The sequence below is a fragment of the Falco biarmicus genome, chromosome 1 (assembly GCF_023638135.1).
Source record: "Falco biarmicus isolate bFalBia1 chromosome 1, bFalBia1.pri, whole genome shotgun sequence".
In the NCBI taxonomy this organism is placed as follows: Eukaryota; Metazoa; Chordata; class Aves; order Falconiformes; family Falconidae; genus Falco; species Falco biarmicus.
The window spans coordinates 14,835,721-14,848,954 of NC_079288.1; the positions used below are offsets into that span (position 1 = coordinate 14,835,721).

The following is a 13,234-nucleotide window of genomic DNA, read 5'->3' on the forward strand; positions in this document are numbered from 1 at the left end:
TTCGAAGCTGGGGCTAGAACGCATGAGTCGTGGCTCCAGATCTCCCACTCTAAAAACTTAAGTAACCGAGTCCTTTGTTTAGTTCCAGACACGCCTTCTATTTCTACACAAGGATCATAAATCTGATGGTTCATATACCTGTGGAGAACAGAGACAGCAAAATGCAATATATGTAAGAAACCTCTGATATCCTGTATTTCTTGAAAATTTGAGCTTAAAACCCAAACAAACAATAAAGAATAATGAATGGAGCGCCAAATGCAAATGTAATAAATTCACACTGCATCTGGAAGCACTACAGTTTAGCCAGATCACTGCTGCTGAAGCTCTGCGCCAAATTCATAAGAGTGTTTGGAAGGGCCCTTCCTTTTTCACCAAGACAGTACGAATTAAGGAACCACGTGGTGCTCTGAAAGGACTTCTCTGTTAAACTTGTGCTGTATGCAAAAAAGGTGTGACTGAACAAGACCCCTTGTAGAACAGACGTACGTTCCAGCAGGACAGCCTAGCTGGATATCTGGATTTGCTTCTCTTTTGAGGCAGTTTGCCTGGCCTTTCATGAGATAAGACAACCCACAGGACTTACTGCCCTTGGTGGTTTCTGAGGTGCTTTGTCTTCTTCTGATGCTGATGTTATGGGAGGGCAGGAATTCGCCTCAGCAGCGCTCAGCAGAACATTCTTGATGTACACACTATAGCTGGAAAATCTAAGTGTAAATACCTACAAAGATGACTGGATTCAGAACGAAGAATCTGGATTGCGACCCAGTTTGAACAGTAAGGGGTATATTTTTCCATCTGTGTTCAGAACTGGTTTGTAAAGATTAATGCAAGGAAAAAGAAGGTGAATTGCTGTAGCAATTTTTAGTAAGAAGAATGCTGCTTATAAAGTGCCCACCGTTTGAAAGATAGCCATTTTTTCCATTGCAAGGCTCTAGGTCAGGCCGCCCTTCTGATCTGCAGGTTCTCACAGGGATATAAACTGTCCCTTGGAATGTAACTGTTGGGAGTTATGCAAATGCCAAATATTTTGATATATAAACCACTCCTTATCCATTTAATCCAGAACAAGATCAGCTACTGCACGAGTGCTACCTCCCTGATAATAACACTAACAGAAAAGCAGATGAATGTGTTAATTATATTCCAGGCAAACCTCATTACTGTTCTAGACAGTTTGGGTGATTCTTCATGTCAGCTAAAAGCAATGCTTTTACCAAGGTACAAATCCAGACCTTGCCCATAGGGCAGTCTCCTACTGTAGTCCTATGGCTCCGTGACGGAGAACATCCCTTTCCTCAACAGTCAAGGAGTAAGACTAGCAGCAGTGCTGGGGTTTGTCATGGCAGACCGGTGCTCCCGCTGCGTTTGAGCCCAAGCGACTGCAGGAGATCTTTACAACAGTGGCACTACCCAATCTGCTCATCACAGGAGGCCTACACTTAAATTCTTGCTTTGCCCATGAATCAGCTCTACAGCTGCATTACTGTATGTATGTAGGTATGGACTATTACCGAAGATGCCTGTTACTCATCACCTGAGGGCAATATGTTAGCTTTGGCTCCATGCTGCAATAAAAATGCCACAAGCATTCATAACAGCAGCTACACTGGATCGGATAAAGGCTAGTGTAGCCTAGCAGATGCTGGCAGAAAGCGTACAGGAGTAAGAAACTGGAGTATTGCTGTATCTTTCTCAGCACTTTGGCTCAGGACCACATCCAGTTTCTGTTCAGTAACCGTAGCTGAGTGAAGGCAGGACTGCCTGCCGCTTTGCCTAGCTCTGTGTTTGTTACCAGCCTGGTGTATTATCAAGGCACTTGCCTAGTAATTACAACAAATGAGAACACTCAGCAAAGTAAAAAGTTGATATTGCTAGAAACAGATCAGCAAAGGGAGATAGTGTAACGAAGAGGTGGGCAAATTGTGGTTTCATTAATGGAAATTATATACTTAATGCCAAGTTCCAGACTGCGAAATAAGGCTGTGACACAACCTAGGCAATTATTCACTGATCAATGTTAGCAGCAGCATGGGAGATATTAAAAGGAATAACGTCTCATCTGAAATCATACCTTGTGTTTTACAGAGGCACATCTTATTTAAGTCTAGCAAAAGCATAATGAACTCACAAACCAAACCTCCCTCTGGGTATTTTTAGCCTCTAGATGGTAACTCCAAGCATGCTTCAGAAGGTACATCTGGGCTGTTCACAGCTCCAACAGAAGTCCACACATGCAGATGCAGTATCATGTCGATAAAGTAATTTCCAAGAGCATTTTGAAGTATAATTCAGCTAACACACCGTATAAAAGAGGGATGACTCAAATTACTATTCAAATGTCAGTACCTCCCCATTTTGTAAATGACAAATTTGTGAAAACAGCATTTGTTAAGGGCAAGTGCAAGTCACAGGCAGAGGCTGAATACAGGTTTCCTGACTTCAATAAGGAGCTCCCTTTAGTGATTTTCAGACATGATATCATAAACCCTCTATTAACATGCGTCACTCAGGTTTTCAGTAGCATTTTTTCCTTCAGAATATTAAACAATAATAAAGTCTAACACTTGCTATTCAGAAAACAAAACCTATTCTGCTAACATAATTCAAATCTCCGGAAAGCTTTGCTTACCTGGTCCATTTCCTTTTTGGCCATGCCAAATTTATAGTGACCTAACAAGAATGGCCACACTTCCTTTCGAATCTCATGCTGTACGCCACCGTAGTAAACTCTTCTTAGTAATTCCAGTTCCCTGTAATTCTACAGCAGTCAGGAGAAAGAGGCATTGAAGGTAATACATCTTTATTTTCTTCAGGCATGCTCATATATGATTAATACCAAGTATAAAGACAGTGAAATACATGCACGACACTAAATAGATTTTACAACTTGATTCAAGCCTTTAGGGCCCTAGCTCAAATCCAGTCTAATACAGGTTGTCATGCCTCCTTAATAGAATAGAGTCATCATGAGATCAGTTGCTTTGATGTTAATCGATATCTTTGCCATCATCAGAGAAGCAAAAGATAAAAGAGATTCTAAGAACCGACTCACTCCACTAGGAAAAGAAGTGATCCTGTGAAGGGTAGAAGACACCTTTAATACTTCCTGGGGTCCACTCTAAGGGGTACCACACCCAACGCAGCAGTGTATGGGAGCCAGTGTAATGATCATAAAGGTATCCTGGTACTTACCTTCTTGTCCTTCTGATACTTGCTCCAGACCTCTTTAGTCAGGCCTCCTGCAGCACTGGACGGTTTGTCAGGTGGGATAATAGTGTGGTTCACGAGGGCAGACAGATGAGTTCGCACTGTTGACAAATGGCGGCAGTAGGCAAGCCCTGTGGTTGGGGCGGGAGGTAAACTTCTATAAATGAGCAATATGCCTAGTATCAGCAGCTCCTTTTTGAAGATGAAGCTGTGACATTTTAAACCTGCCACTAATAATACCATATGAACTAATATTGCATAGTACTATATAAGTACAGCCAAAGATTAAATAAACCTTACACAGACTAGTAAAATCCAAATAGAATATCACACTGCAATATAAAACTGCATTCTGTCTTCACTAAGTATTAGTTCTCCCACTGCTATTTGCAAAACCCACAAATAATGGAATTATGAAGCTATGACACTTGAGTCACGTCCACTCTGCTGCCCTGAGGTGATCTGACTCAACAATAACTTTGCATTTAAACTGCTTTCTAAAATGTCTTTTTTTTTTTTTTTTTTTTTTTTAAGGTAAGCATACGGGTAGCACAAGGGTTGGACATAAGAAGCTTCACTTACATCCATAAAAGGCTCTGGAAACTATCTGCCTCTTCATGCTTTCACACAACATCTTTAATGGAGTTCTGTGGAGACACCGTAACAGGAACACGATAGGTCAGAAGGACAGAGATCATCGTGAATTTTATGCTGATCCCTATGACCTACACATAGCAATTCTTTCTCTGTACCAAGATTTATTTAGCTAAAGGACAATAATGACAAATTACACTTTTTAAAGCATTTTCCCCACCAGCATTTTGGCCACAAACAGATTCACCAGGCACATCTAGCTACCACTGCTGCGGGTACATCGTAAAGGTCCTTGTCAAATTAAATGAATTGTTGCCCTTCACTGTAATTGTTAATGACTTGTTAAAGAAAACACTTCCAGAGCTGAATTATATTAAACCAGACAAAAGAACTAGATGCAATTTCTCTATCAGAATATGATTTGCGTAGTTTAATAGGTTAGTTTTAATAAACTAAATTTCTTGCTGTCTAACTCCATCTTATTCTGTTAGAACTACTTGAAAATTGTTACTGTCACTGGTGCTGCAATCAACAAATTTTTCTGCTTTTAGCTGTGGTACGCACAAAGTCTCCCAGGTAAGCTCTCCGCACCACTTGCTTACCGGTCATGGATGCAGTTGCAACAGCTGGGTATATCATAGGGAGTGCTGCCTGTTGAACAGGAGACACATGAGGATCCTTGGCTGCAGTGCTCCAGCTGCCACGAAAGCGAGTTTGCCCCAAAGCCTTGCATCTCTATCATTTCACTGGTGTCTAGAGACAAAACCAAACAAAACAGCAGGTCATCAACCTTTTTTCTTCTTTCCCCCTCTTCCTTCTGTGCATCCTGATGGCTTCATGCTTTACTTCTCAGCAGGCTCTGAACCTTGATTCCAAAAAGGGGAGAGCACCATCCTCAGAAATACTGCTCCAGGAACATCTAAACCAGCTGCGTGCTGTGCACAGTCAGTTCCCATGAAGTAAAATCCCTTCACCATTTCCCCTTTTCTTGCCCATGCACATCCCCATTCGTGTTTCAAGAGAACAGAGAAAAGGGTGCTGCAGTAGCAACGACACTGGTTCTTGTGTAATACTATGGTAACGTTATTTATGGCCAGAAGAGATCACCTAACCTAACCTTCTATTTAATTCAGGTCTCAGAATTTCATTTTGCAGTTCCTGGAATGAGCCACATAACTACTAGTTCAGCAAGAGTGAAAGTTTGAGCATAAAAGACATTAAGACAAACTGATTCAGTTATTTTCAGATGATGTTTCTTTCCCCCTCAGAACTAGATCCTAAAGCATTTAGCGCAGAAGGATAGTTCAAGTCCTACTACTGTCAATACTATGTCCATAGAAGTAGGATACTCTGCAGGAAAATGTGATCCAACAGTACGGTGCAGCTGCTTGAGTCATCCCTGCTCCACCAAATCTATTTGCGTTTTTAACCAGCTTCAGGAAGGCACCCCCAAAAAATCACCAGTTGCCTGCAGAAAGTTTGGCTTTGCTCTTCGACTTCCCCAGCTGGCATTTGAGCTTGTGGGTTTTTTTGTTTTATAATAAATAACTGGCCTTTCAGCTCACCCATGATTAAAATTAAGGCAAATGCCATAATACTGTATGTCACTAAATTAACATTGGTAAGCAAAATCCAGTCCCCTGGGCCGTGCTTTTAAAACATACATTTGTTGGGTAATGGTAGGGGCAATTCCAAACCATCTCATGCATTTTAAATCAAGGCAGCACAAAGCATTTTAGTAGTGCCTATTAGAAAGTGGGCATAGGTGAGGAAGGAGTGGAATAAAAACATTTGTTAACAGAAAAAGCACAGGCTCATGCGGAAGCAGTCATGTGTATTTCATTTCACAAAACAAAGTGTGATGCAAAAATGCTCTTCACCTTAATTCTTCAGGAAGGAGCTGAATGACCCAGTATTTATTGCAGCTTCTTATTGGGTTCAAATGAAAACCACTGGACAAACATTTCTAGATTGTTACTGTTTGCCTCCCCTCTACAGACAAGAAAAGTGGGTTTTTCAGTTTTAATTTATTTTATTTTTTAGAGAAACAAGGAAAGAACCCCACAGGACCTAAAGATTTAGATGAAAGGTACATGAATTAGTGAAGAATTAGAGTGAACAGCATCTTTTATTTAATTGTGGTGGTGTTATCTGTAACTTAAGCTACATGCAAAAGTCGAGCATGTTGCAAAACGTAAAAGCAAATGTCTAGCAAACCTGCTACAACAGTGTTGTCATTATGTAAAAGGGATGCTGCTGGAGAGACAACAGCCAATCCAATCTAGTTCAGCAAGAATTGCTGCTCAAACAGCAGACCAATTCCTAACTCTACCATTATCTTCAAGATTAAATAATCAAGTGCAGATACCTGACAGCCATTCTAGTGGAATAACTTAAAATTTCCATCATCTGACTAAAGACTAAATCGGGTTTCTAATGCTTTAGATCACAGCATTAGCCTCTTACCGTGAGTATGTGGCAATGTTAGACCTTCTTGCTTTCTATTATCACCCATATCCAGACATAATCAGTTAAAACACACAGAAACTTCCTGAAACAGTGTATTTTCTCCAGGGGAATGCTGTATTTCTGGAGTTTCTTTCCATGCATACCTTCCAAGAATTCTATTAACTTGGACTGGGCTTTATCAGTTTCTAGTGGCTACTACCTTGCTATAAGGGTGTGGGCAGCCTACAAGTAATGAGGAGGATCTCCTTGAACACATGTTCATAATCTATCCAAACAGAACTCAAGCGCCAAGAGAGACACAGGGCAATTACTGTCTCCTACAGTCAGTCCCACCAGACCAGGACTAACACCCATTTGGAACCAAAATCATTGCTCTGCTCTTTAAAGGTATGAGTAACTTATCTGGAATCAAGATATGTTGTGTTTTAATTAGGAAACAGAAATACCAGAAAAAGTATGTTCGTGGTAACGTCATGAATGAAAAATACAGACACCCAAACTTGCAAGCAGTTGCTTCTCTTTCCTGCTTCCTCTGCAGATGTCAAACTTTTGACAGCTATTTTACAGCCTGATAACAGAGAAGATTCTGATCTTGCTGATACACACCAGTTATTAGGAAGAGGCGGAGGCTGTTTTGATTTTAACAGGAGCATGCCAGATTTGGCACATGCACTCAAGCGGTATCAAGACCAAAAGTATGGCAGTATCAAAGCTGTGCAGTAACTGGTAAGCCTAGAGCAGAGAGAGATTTCACATGAACCAGTGGAGATGCCCTGACAACATCTGCCCGTCTTCTGAGCAAGTGCAATCCTTAAAATCCAAGCTGTGCAGGGAGGGTTTTGCGTGGGGAATGGATTATTTTGTACACCATTCAGCTTCCTCCTTTGGGGAAGGAAAACTTCTCAGTCTGCAGAACTACGCTACTAGATCCTGAATGCTTGCTAATACACTTCTTTGAAGACCCCAACTTAACACATCTGTTCTGAATTGCTTTAGGAAAAGAATTGGGTGACAAATTTTTGGAAGGTGGAGAGTCTGGCAGCTGCTCATCTGAAACCCACCTAGCCTGCAAGAAGTGGAATGAAAGCACCTGACCACAGAAAGGTATTGCATCCGTACAATCTTCTCTGCACACTTCTGCTACCCTGTATCTGAAGTATCTGAAGTGTGGGAGCATGTATGCTTGAACCATCCCTGGGCTAAACAGTAACTTGCTACACTTCTACCCTATTCTGTCTACACAGGCACACTCTGTTTCTGACTTTGCCCAGCACACCACTGCTCTTGCTGTAATGGTTCAACTCTGATCCTTCCTACACAAGGCTGCCTTCCCAGTCTGTTAACACTGTGCACGACCAACTCACAGAGAGAGAACACAAAGACCTGTTACACTCCCTCCTCTTGTGATGACAGGTTGTATGAAGGTGGGGCAGGAAGCCTCTGGAAGGAGAGTAGGTTTGTCTGTTCAGCAGCACACAAGCCTAAAGGAGAGGGAAGATGCTGTTGCTTCCACTTCCCATAGGTTGTGAGCATATGTGTACAGCCCCTCTGCACAGTCAACATAATCTCCAGATTCACGGTGTGAATGAAATGTTTTTCCCTGTAATAATGCCAACACTGTTGTATGCATCAGTGGAACGAGCTGCAATAGAGCTCTGGGACACAGAGGGAGGAGGATAAAAACCTTTCATCCTATTAGGAGCTGTGAGGTTCCGAGAGCAGATCATTGATAGCATTGCGTGTAGCTTATCTTCCTCCTCCTCATCATCGTCAACAGAGGTAGAGCGGCTGGCAGCTAAGTGGTGGTAGTTAATAGTTACTGCTCAAAGAAAATAGTGAAAGAGGAGCGTAAGAAGAGAGAACTTGATTCTGCGGGAAAGCTCAAAGTTCAGCAAAGACAAAGGACTTGAATCCTGCCCTCTTCTCGAAGGCAAAAGCTCCTGTAAACAGGTATGAAAAATGAGTTTTGTACAGAAAAAAAGCATGCTCCACCAACCACAGGCCAGCTCTTGATTGTGCAAAGGCTGTGTTCTCAGAGCACACGTGTCACATCATGGCAACAGAGAAAGGTCCCAGTGCCAGCCTGCAGTAGGTGAGTATGCTTTTTAGCAAAACTCCATGGGAATTCTGGGCTCCAACTAGATTCTCTCCTTCACCATGCCCTTATTAATGTTGTGGCCTCTTTTCCACTCTTGAGAGCTGTGCCAGATGCATCTGGACAGCAAGCATTCTGCTTACATGCAAGACACAGGCCTCCTCCTAAGGAAGGCTGAGGCAGGAGCCAGCTCGCTCTGCCTGGCGCTCAACAGGCAGGTCTGTGCTGAATGAGCCCACAGAATCTGCAGTCCGCTTGATTCAGGCAAAGGCAGAACATGCTTTTGCTGGTGTGTGCATGAACTTACCAGTGCAAATCCAGAAGCCCTAATAAAGCATGGCCACCACTGTGGTTCAGTCCCCTGGGGTAAGGAGGGTTCAGTTGAGATTTCTGCTTTTTCAGCTGCAGTAAGTCCCAATATGAGCAGTAAATCCAAATCCCCTGCAAACTTTAGGGTCTGATCTTCCTGGGAAATTCTTGCTTCTTTGCCAAGGGGAATAAAACCGAACATGCTGTTTGAGAACTAGCTCAAATGCCTTCTTGCATGTAAGGAATTTGTATTCACTGATGACATGAGGTGGTTTGGTGCTCGGGAATTAATTTAGTTTCCTTGGAAGGGCCTTTATTTATCCATCGTTAAGTTCTTGTTCCAAGCCAGGAAAACTTAGCCAAGGGAGTTCTTGGGGTACTTTAAAAGTTATGATTTTCTTTTCTTTTTCTAATAGCAACATTATGAGCAAGCATTGTGGCTAATAAAAATATCCTCACTTTGGGAGCAAAACTGCTCTTGGCTAGTCAACCAATCTTCTTGCTTTTAGTCTCAGTTTGCAAGCCCAGGGGAGTATTTTGAAAACTTACTCTGCAAAACACAGAGTAAATATAAACAAGATTCCCCACCTCAACTCCATTGCTGCTAAGATAACAAGTTTCACTGCATTAAGGAAACCTACAGTAAGCTGTACCTGTTGATCAGTTATCATACAGCAAAATTTTGCGATAGGTATACCCCCCCCCCCCCAAAAAAAAAAAAAAAAAAAGAACCAAACAAAAAAACACCAAACCTGGCTTGTCTGTTACCTTCAGTTACTTCCCAGGATGTTACTTCACGGTTTTCTTGGGTTTTTGTTTTGTTTAGTTTTTTTTTTTTTTTTTTTTTTTAAACAAAGCAGAACAAAGGCACTTACTGTTATCATGCTTGTGTCCTGGATAGATAATTCTGAACACATAGTCTATAGAAGTGTCTTCAGCGGGCATTTCCTCTAGGTCCACTGATTTGTTGCTGTTTCGTTTTCGAAGCTTTGGAAATACCTTACCCTAGAGAAAATAATGATTTCATACATTCAACTGTAAATGACTAACAGAGCACAACAAACTAAGTACTTCAGACATTTGACATCTTGCATCTTAAAACTAAAAACTTTCAATGTTAGGAGGAGGTGAGGGAGAAAACAAGAGAATCATATGGTGGTTTAGGGGTACTTAAATTTTCTGTGTACTTAAAACATAGCTTTTTCTTGTAATCCATGGGAGTTGGGCACCAGCTTCTTCAATAATCCAAGCCTCTGACAGCAAGTACATCCCAGTCCATTTGAGTCTCAGTCCCTAACATTTGGTTTCATATTTTGATACAATAGCAGATTCCAGTTCATTGCTCAATCAGGTAATAAAGGTATGCACAGTTTTTATAGACTATCTGTATAAGAATCAAATTGGACTAAACAGAGTTATTTTGCCTCCCACTTTAGTATAAAGCAACTGGAAATCAATGCCCAAAATCTGTGGAGCTGGATGCTGGTTGAACAAAGACATTAAGACCAGCCCTACCTACTACAAGTAGCTCTCAGAAAAGGCAGTACCTTGCCCTGTTGCGACCAAAGTGGTGGTTCCAGCTGGCCACGAGGCAGAAGGCCATTTTCCAGGCAGGAAAGAAATGCAAGGAGGTGACCTCCTTGGGGGAAGTGCAGTGGAGGTTTCTGAGTTCCATCCTGACTCACCAAGACTAATGTCCATCTGCTTTCTGCTGCAAAGAAGGACAAGGGGAGTCCACACTGTTACATCAGAACCTCTGTTTTTTGCTCTTCTAAGTAAATTTTATTTGTGATCATGCCCAAGTAGATAAATAAACCTCTGTAAGTCACAGTACAATCTAAGGATGGATGATTTCAGTCCTTTAGTCCTAAAGAATACAAGCAAACTATGACAGGCCTCATGCAGAAACATTTAAAGTGATTCTGAACACTAATATAATAAAGAAGTAAACTAAGTCTCTGGTGTATGACATAACTTGACAAAGCACACAAAATTTTGAATGGAAACAACCTAATGGATATAGCCAGAGGCTGTCAGCTTTATTCTTGTGCAGATTAGCAAGTCACATTCCCTATTAGGAATTTTTCTCATCTACCTTCACTGTCCCTAGAAATTTACCACAAATAAGGAAAATCATCCTGGGCTCTGGATACTCTCTTAAGCATAATCATCAGCATCTTTTACAACTTTCAGAAGAATAGAAGTGAATTAGGTTTTTAATTTCCTTTTCCAAAACTGAATGAATAAGGCATCTGGAGCCACGTGGGTAAAGGCTCCTGATACTGAAACAGCTTTCTCAGTGAAGAACAAACGCTGTCGCGTTTCACATCTGTCATTTAATTCCCCTTTTCCTAAGGAACTGCCTCAAAGCAGACTGGTGATGCATCCGACCAGTCAGTGAAATACTGGACAGGCACAAAGTGTCCTGGGGAGGCTAACGGACCTGAATTAGCATTGAAATTGTCAGCCTCTACCAGCTAAGATTCTAAGATTCTAGACTCATCCCCGTATGTCCATAACTACTCAGAAGCATTAATGACACTAAGGGAGGAAAAGCAATCATTCAAGTGGCTCTCCTGCTTATGTATTTTAAAGCAATGTATATAAACTGTCTTCTAAAACACGTTCTTAGTTCAAAAGATCCTTTAGTCCAACTGTAACTCAAATGAGACTCCAAATAAAATTTCTAAATGTTCTTTGTCTTTGCTCTGTGACTTTGACTTAAGGCTTGTGCTAAGGAAAGCAGTGGGAAAGACATTTTGTTCCCAGTTCCTCACCCTACATTGAGCAGAATGGGCTACTGAGAACTGGATGGCAAGAGGGTGACAGAGGGTGGCTCTGAGTACATGCACTCCCTTTCTACAGGTTGATGATCTCACCATAGACATGGCTGGCAGACCTGCTTTTTTTTCCCTCCCTCTCCTTTTTTGTAATGGTGGAGGCCCATGCTTATAAAGCCAAAGCTTCTATGTTTCATACCTGCTGCTGACAGTTCCCTGTAAGTGCTGTTCTGCACAGATGCTCAGAAAAAACAGCACACAGAAAAAACAAAGAACATAGAAAGCAACTGAAAACTGGAGCGGTGTTAGGCAGAGTTCTTACCAGGCCTTTTAGTGACAAAATCAGAAGAAGAAATACAGCGTGCCTCCTTTTGCAATAAACCCAGAAGAAGAAATACAGCGTGCCTCCTTTTGCAATAAACCCTAACAGGCACCACATAAAACGGCAGCAGCACTGGCAGCATTAACATTCACCTGGCAGAAAGGGGCTTTGGGAATGCCCCCGTGAGAAGAAGGTTTATGCTTACGTTGCTGATGGCAGTGAATGCAGACAATCTGGCTGAGTGGTACTATTAATGCGTAGTCCCAGTAAACACTAGTAGGGAAGGAAAAAGTGCAGGAAACATTATTTTTATTTCCATATTCAGAAGTGCTTGCAGTTCCAGGTACCCAATAAAGAGACTCTGCTAAGTTAATAACTGCTTGTTAAATCTGGTCAATTAGTGTGAATTCATAGTCAAGTAAAAGGCAAAGGAGCTAGCTGTCCACAGTGGATATATCTGGCACCAGCCTTTCCACAACTTCCCTTTCCCTCTTCACCTCCCCTTCCTCCCCACTGCTCCATACCAGATTACAACAATGCTCTAGCTAAGATTAAAATGCCTGGGGCACAGACTCTGTAACGGTCTTGTAGCTGGGTTTCAGGACAGCTGGGTTCAGTTCTGTCTTGCACATGTGATTTATGGGCAGCAGCATGTAAATCCGTTGGGGCTCAAGCTTGCAGATGAAACACTGAAATTGGCTCCAAACCCTTCTGAGAACAACCTCCACAGAGTTTAGCAATAACAGTAAGGGTAGAGGGTTTCATTAATGTTCTGTTATAGAACACACATGAAAATTCAGGAAAACAATGGTGTGGATTAAGCGTTTGAGACGTACCTGCCTGGTTCAAGACTTTACCTGTCTTTCTACTGAAGCAGAATGCCAAATTAGATTAATAACTGATCTAACGAAAGACAATTGATGTTGCAGGTCTCTCTTTTTGAGGCGGAAATCAGCCATGTTTGCTAAGTGATTTGTGACCCTTGGAAGGGAGGCACTAGAATTTTAATGATGAAAGGCAGCGTTGAGCCTTTTCTCCTGAACACCTGGAAAAGCAGGCTTTTGTTTTCCTTTCAAAAAGGCCTTATATCCAAGCAATTGCAGGACCTTTGGAAAGTTGCTTAGTCTGTGGCAAAACAGGAACAGAACTCAGGCTGTCTGACACCTCAACTTATGTACTATTCAGAAGCCCTTCAGTTAAATCAGTCTTGTTACATTTATGACATTGTGCCAAGTATACAAGAAATAAACACTGTGAATGCTTCTGATCTTTTCCTGGATGCGATGACTACCTTTTCTCCAGCTCTGAGTCTCCAAGGGTTCCATTCATCAGCTGATTTGGAGTCCATTTTAATGTCAAACTATCTGCTGACTGATGAAGGGACAGATACCCAGGAATTGCCTCCAAGTCATCTTTCTGTTCACAAAAGCAACAAACAGACAGTCTAGGTGACTC

General features: G+C 41.8%; 1 protein-coding gene across 6 annotated transcripts in view; it reads right to left on the minus strand.

Moving 5' to 3' along the window:
- The window catches only part of SGSM2 (small G protein signaling modulator 2), a 62,964-nt gene that overhangs the window by 11,500 nt on the left and 38,230 nt on the right, over window positions 1–13,234 (minus strand). For 3 of the 6 annotated variants that reach the window (XM_056348768.1, XM_056348779.1, XM_056348750.1), the window contains exons 8-16: window positions 13,071–13,195; window positions 11,985–12,052; window positions 10,225–10,388; window positions 9,553–9,682; window positions 7,958–8,092; window positions 4,407–4,557; window positions 3,793–3,857; window positions 3,196–3,341; window positions 2,633–2,761 (exon numbers count right to left, since the gene is read on the minus strand). In XM_056348768.1, coding sequence (XP_056204743.1) covers window positions 2,633–2,761; window positions 3,196–3,341; window positions 3,793–3,857; window positions 4,407–4,557; window positions 7,958–8,092; window positions 9,553–9,682; window positions 10,225–10,388; window positions 11,985–12,052; window positions 13,071–13,195 — 1,113 coding nt within the window. The remainder of the gene's footprint in view (window positions 1–2,632; window positions 2,762–3,195; window positions 3,342–3,792; window positions 3,858–4,406; window positions 4,558–7,957; window positions 8,093–9,552; window positions 9,683–10,224; window positions 10,389–11,984; window positions 12,053–13,070; window positions 13,196–13,234) is intronic. The other 3 variants (XM_056348759.1, XM_056348796.1, XM_056348787.1) reach the window with 3 other exon arrangements.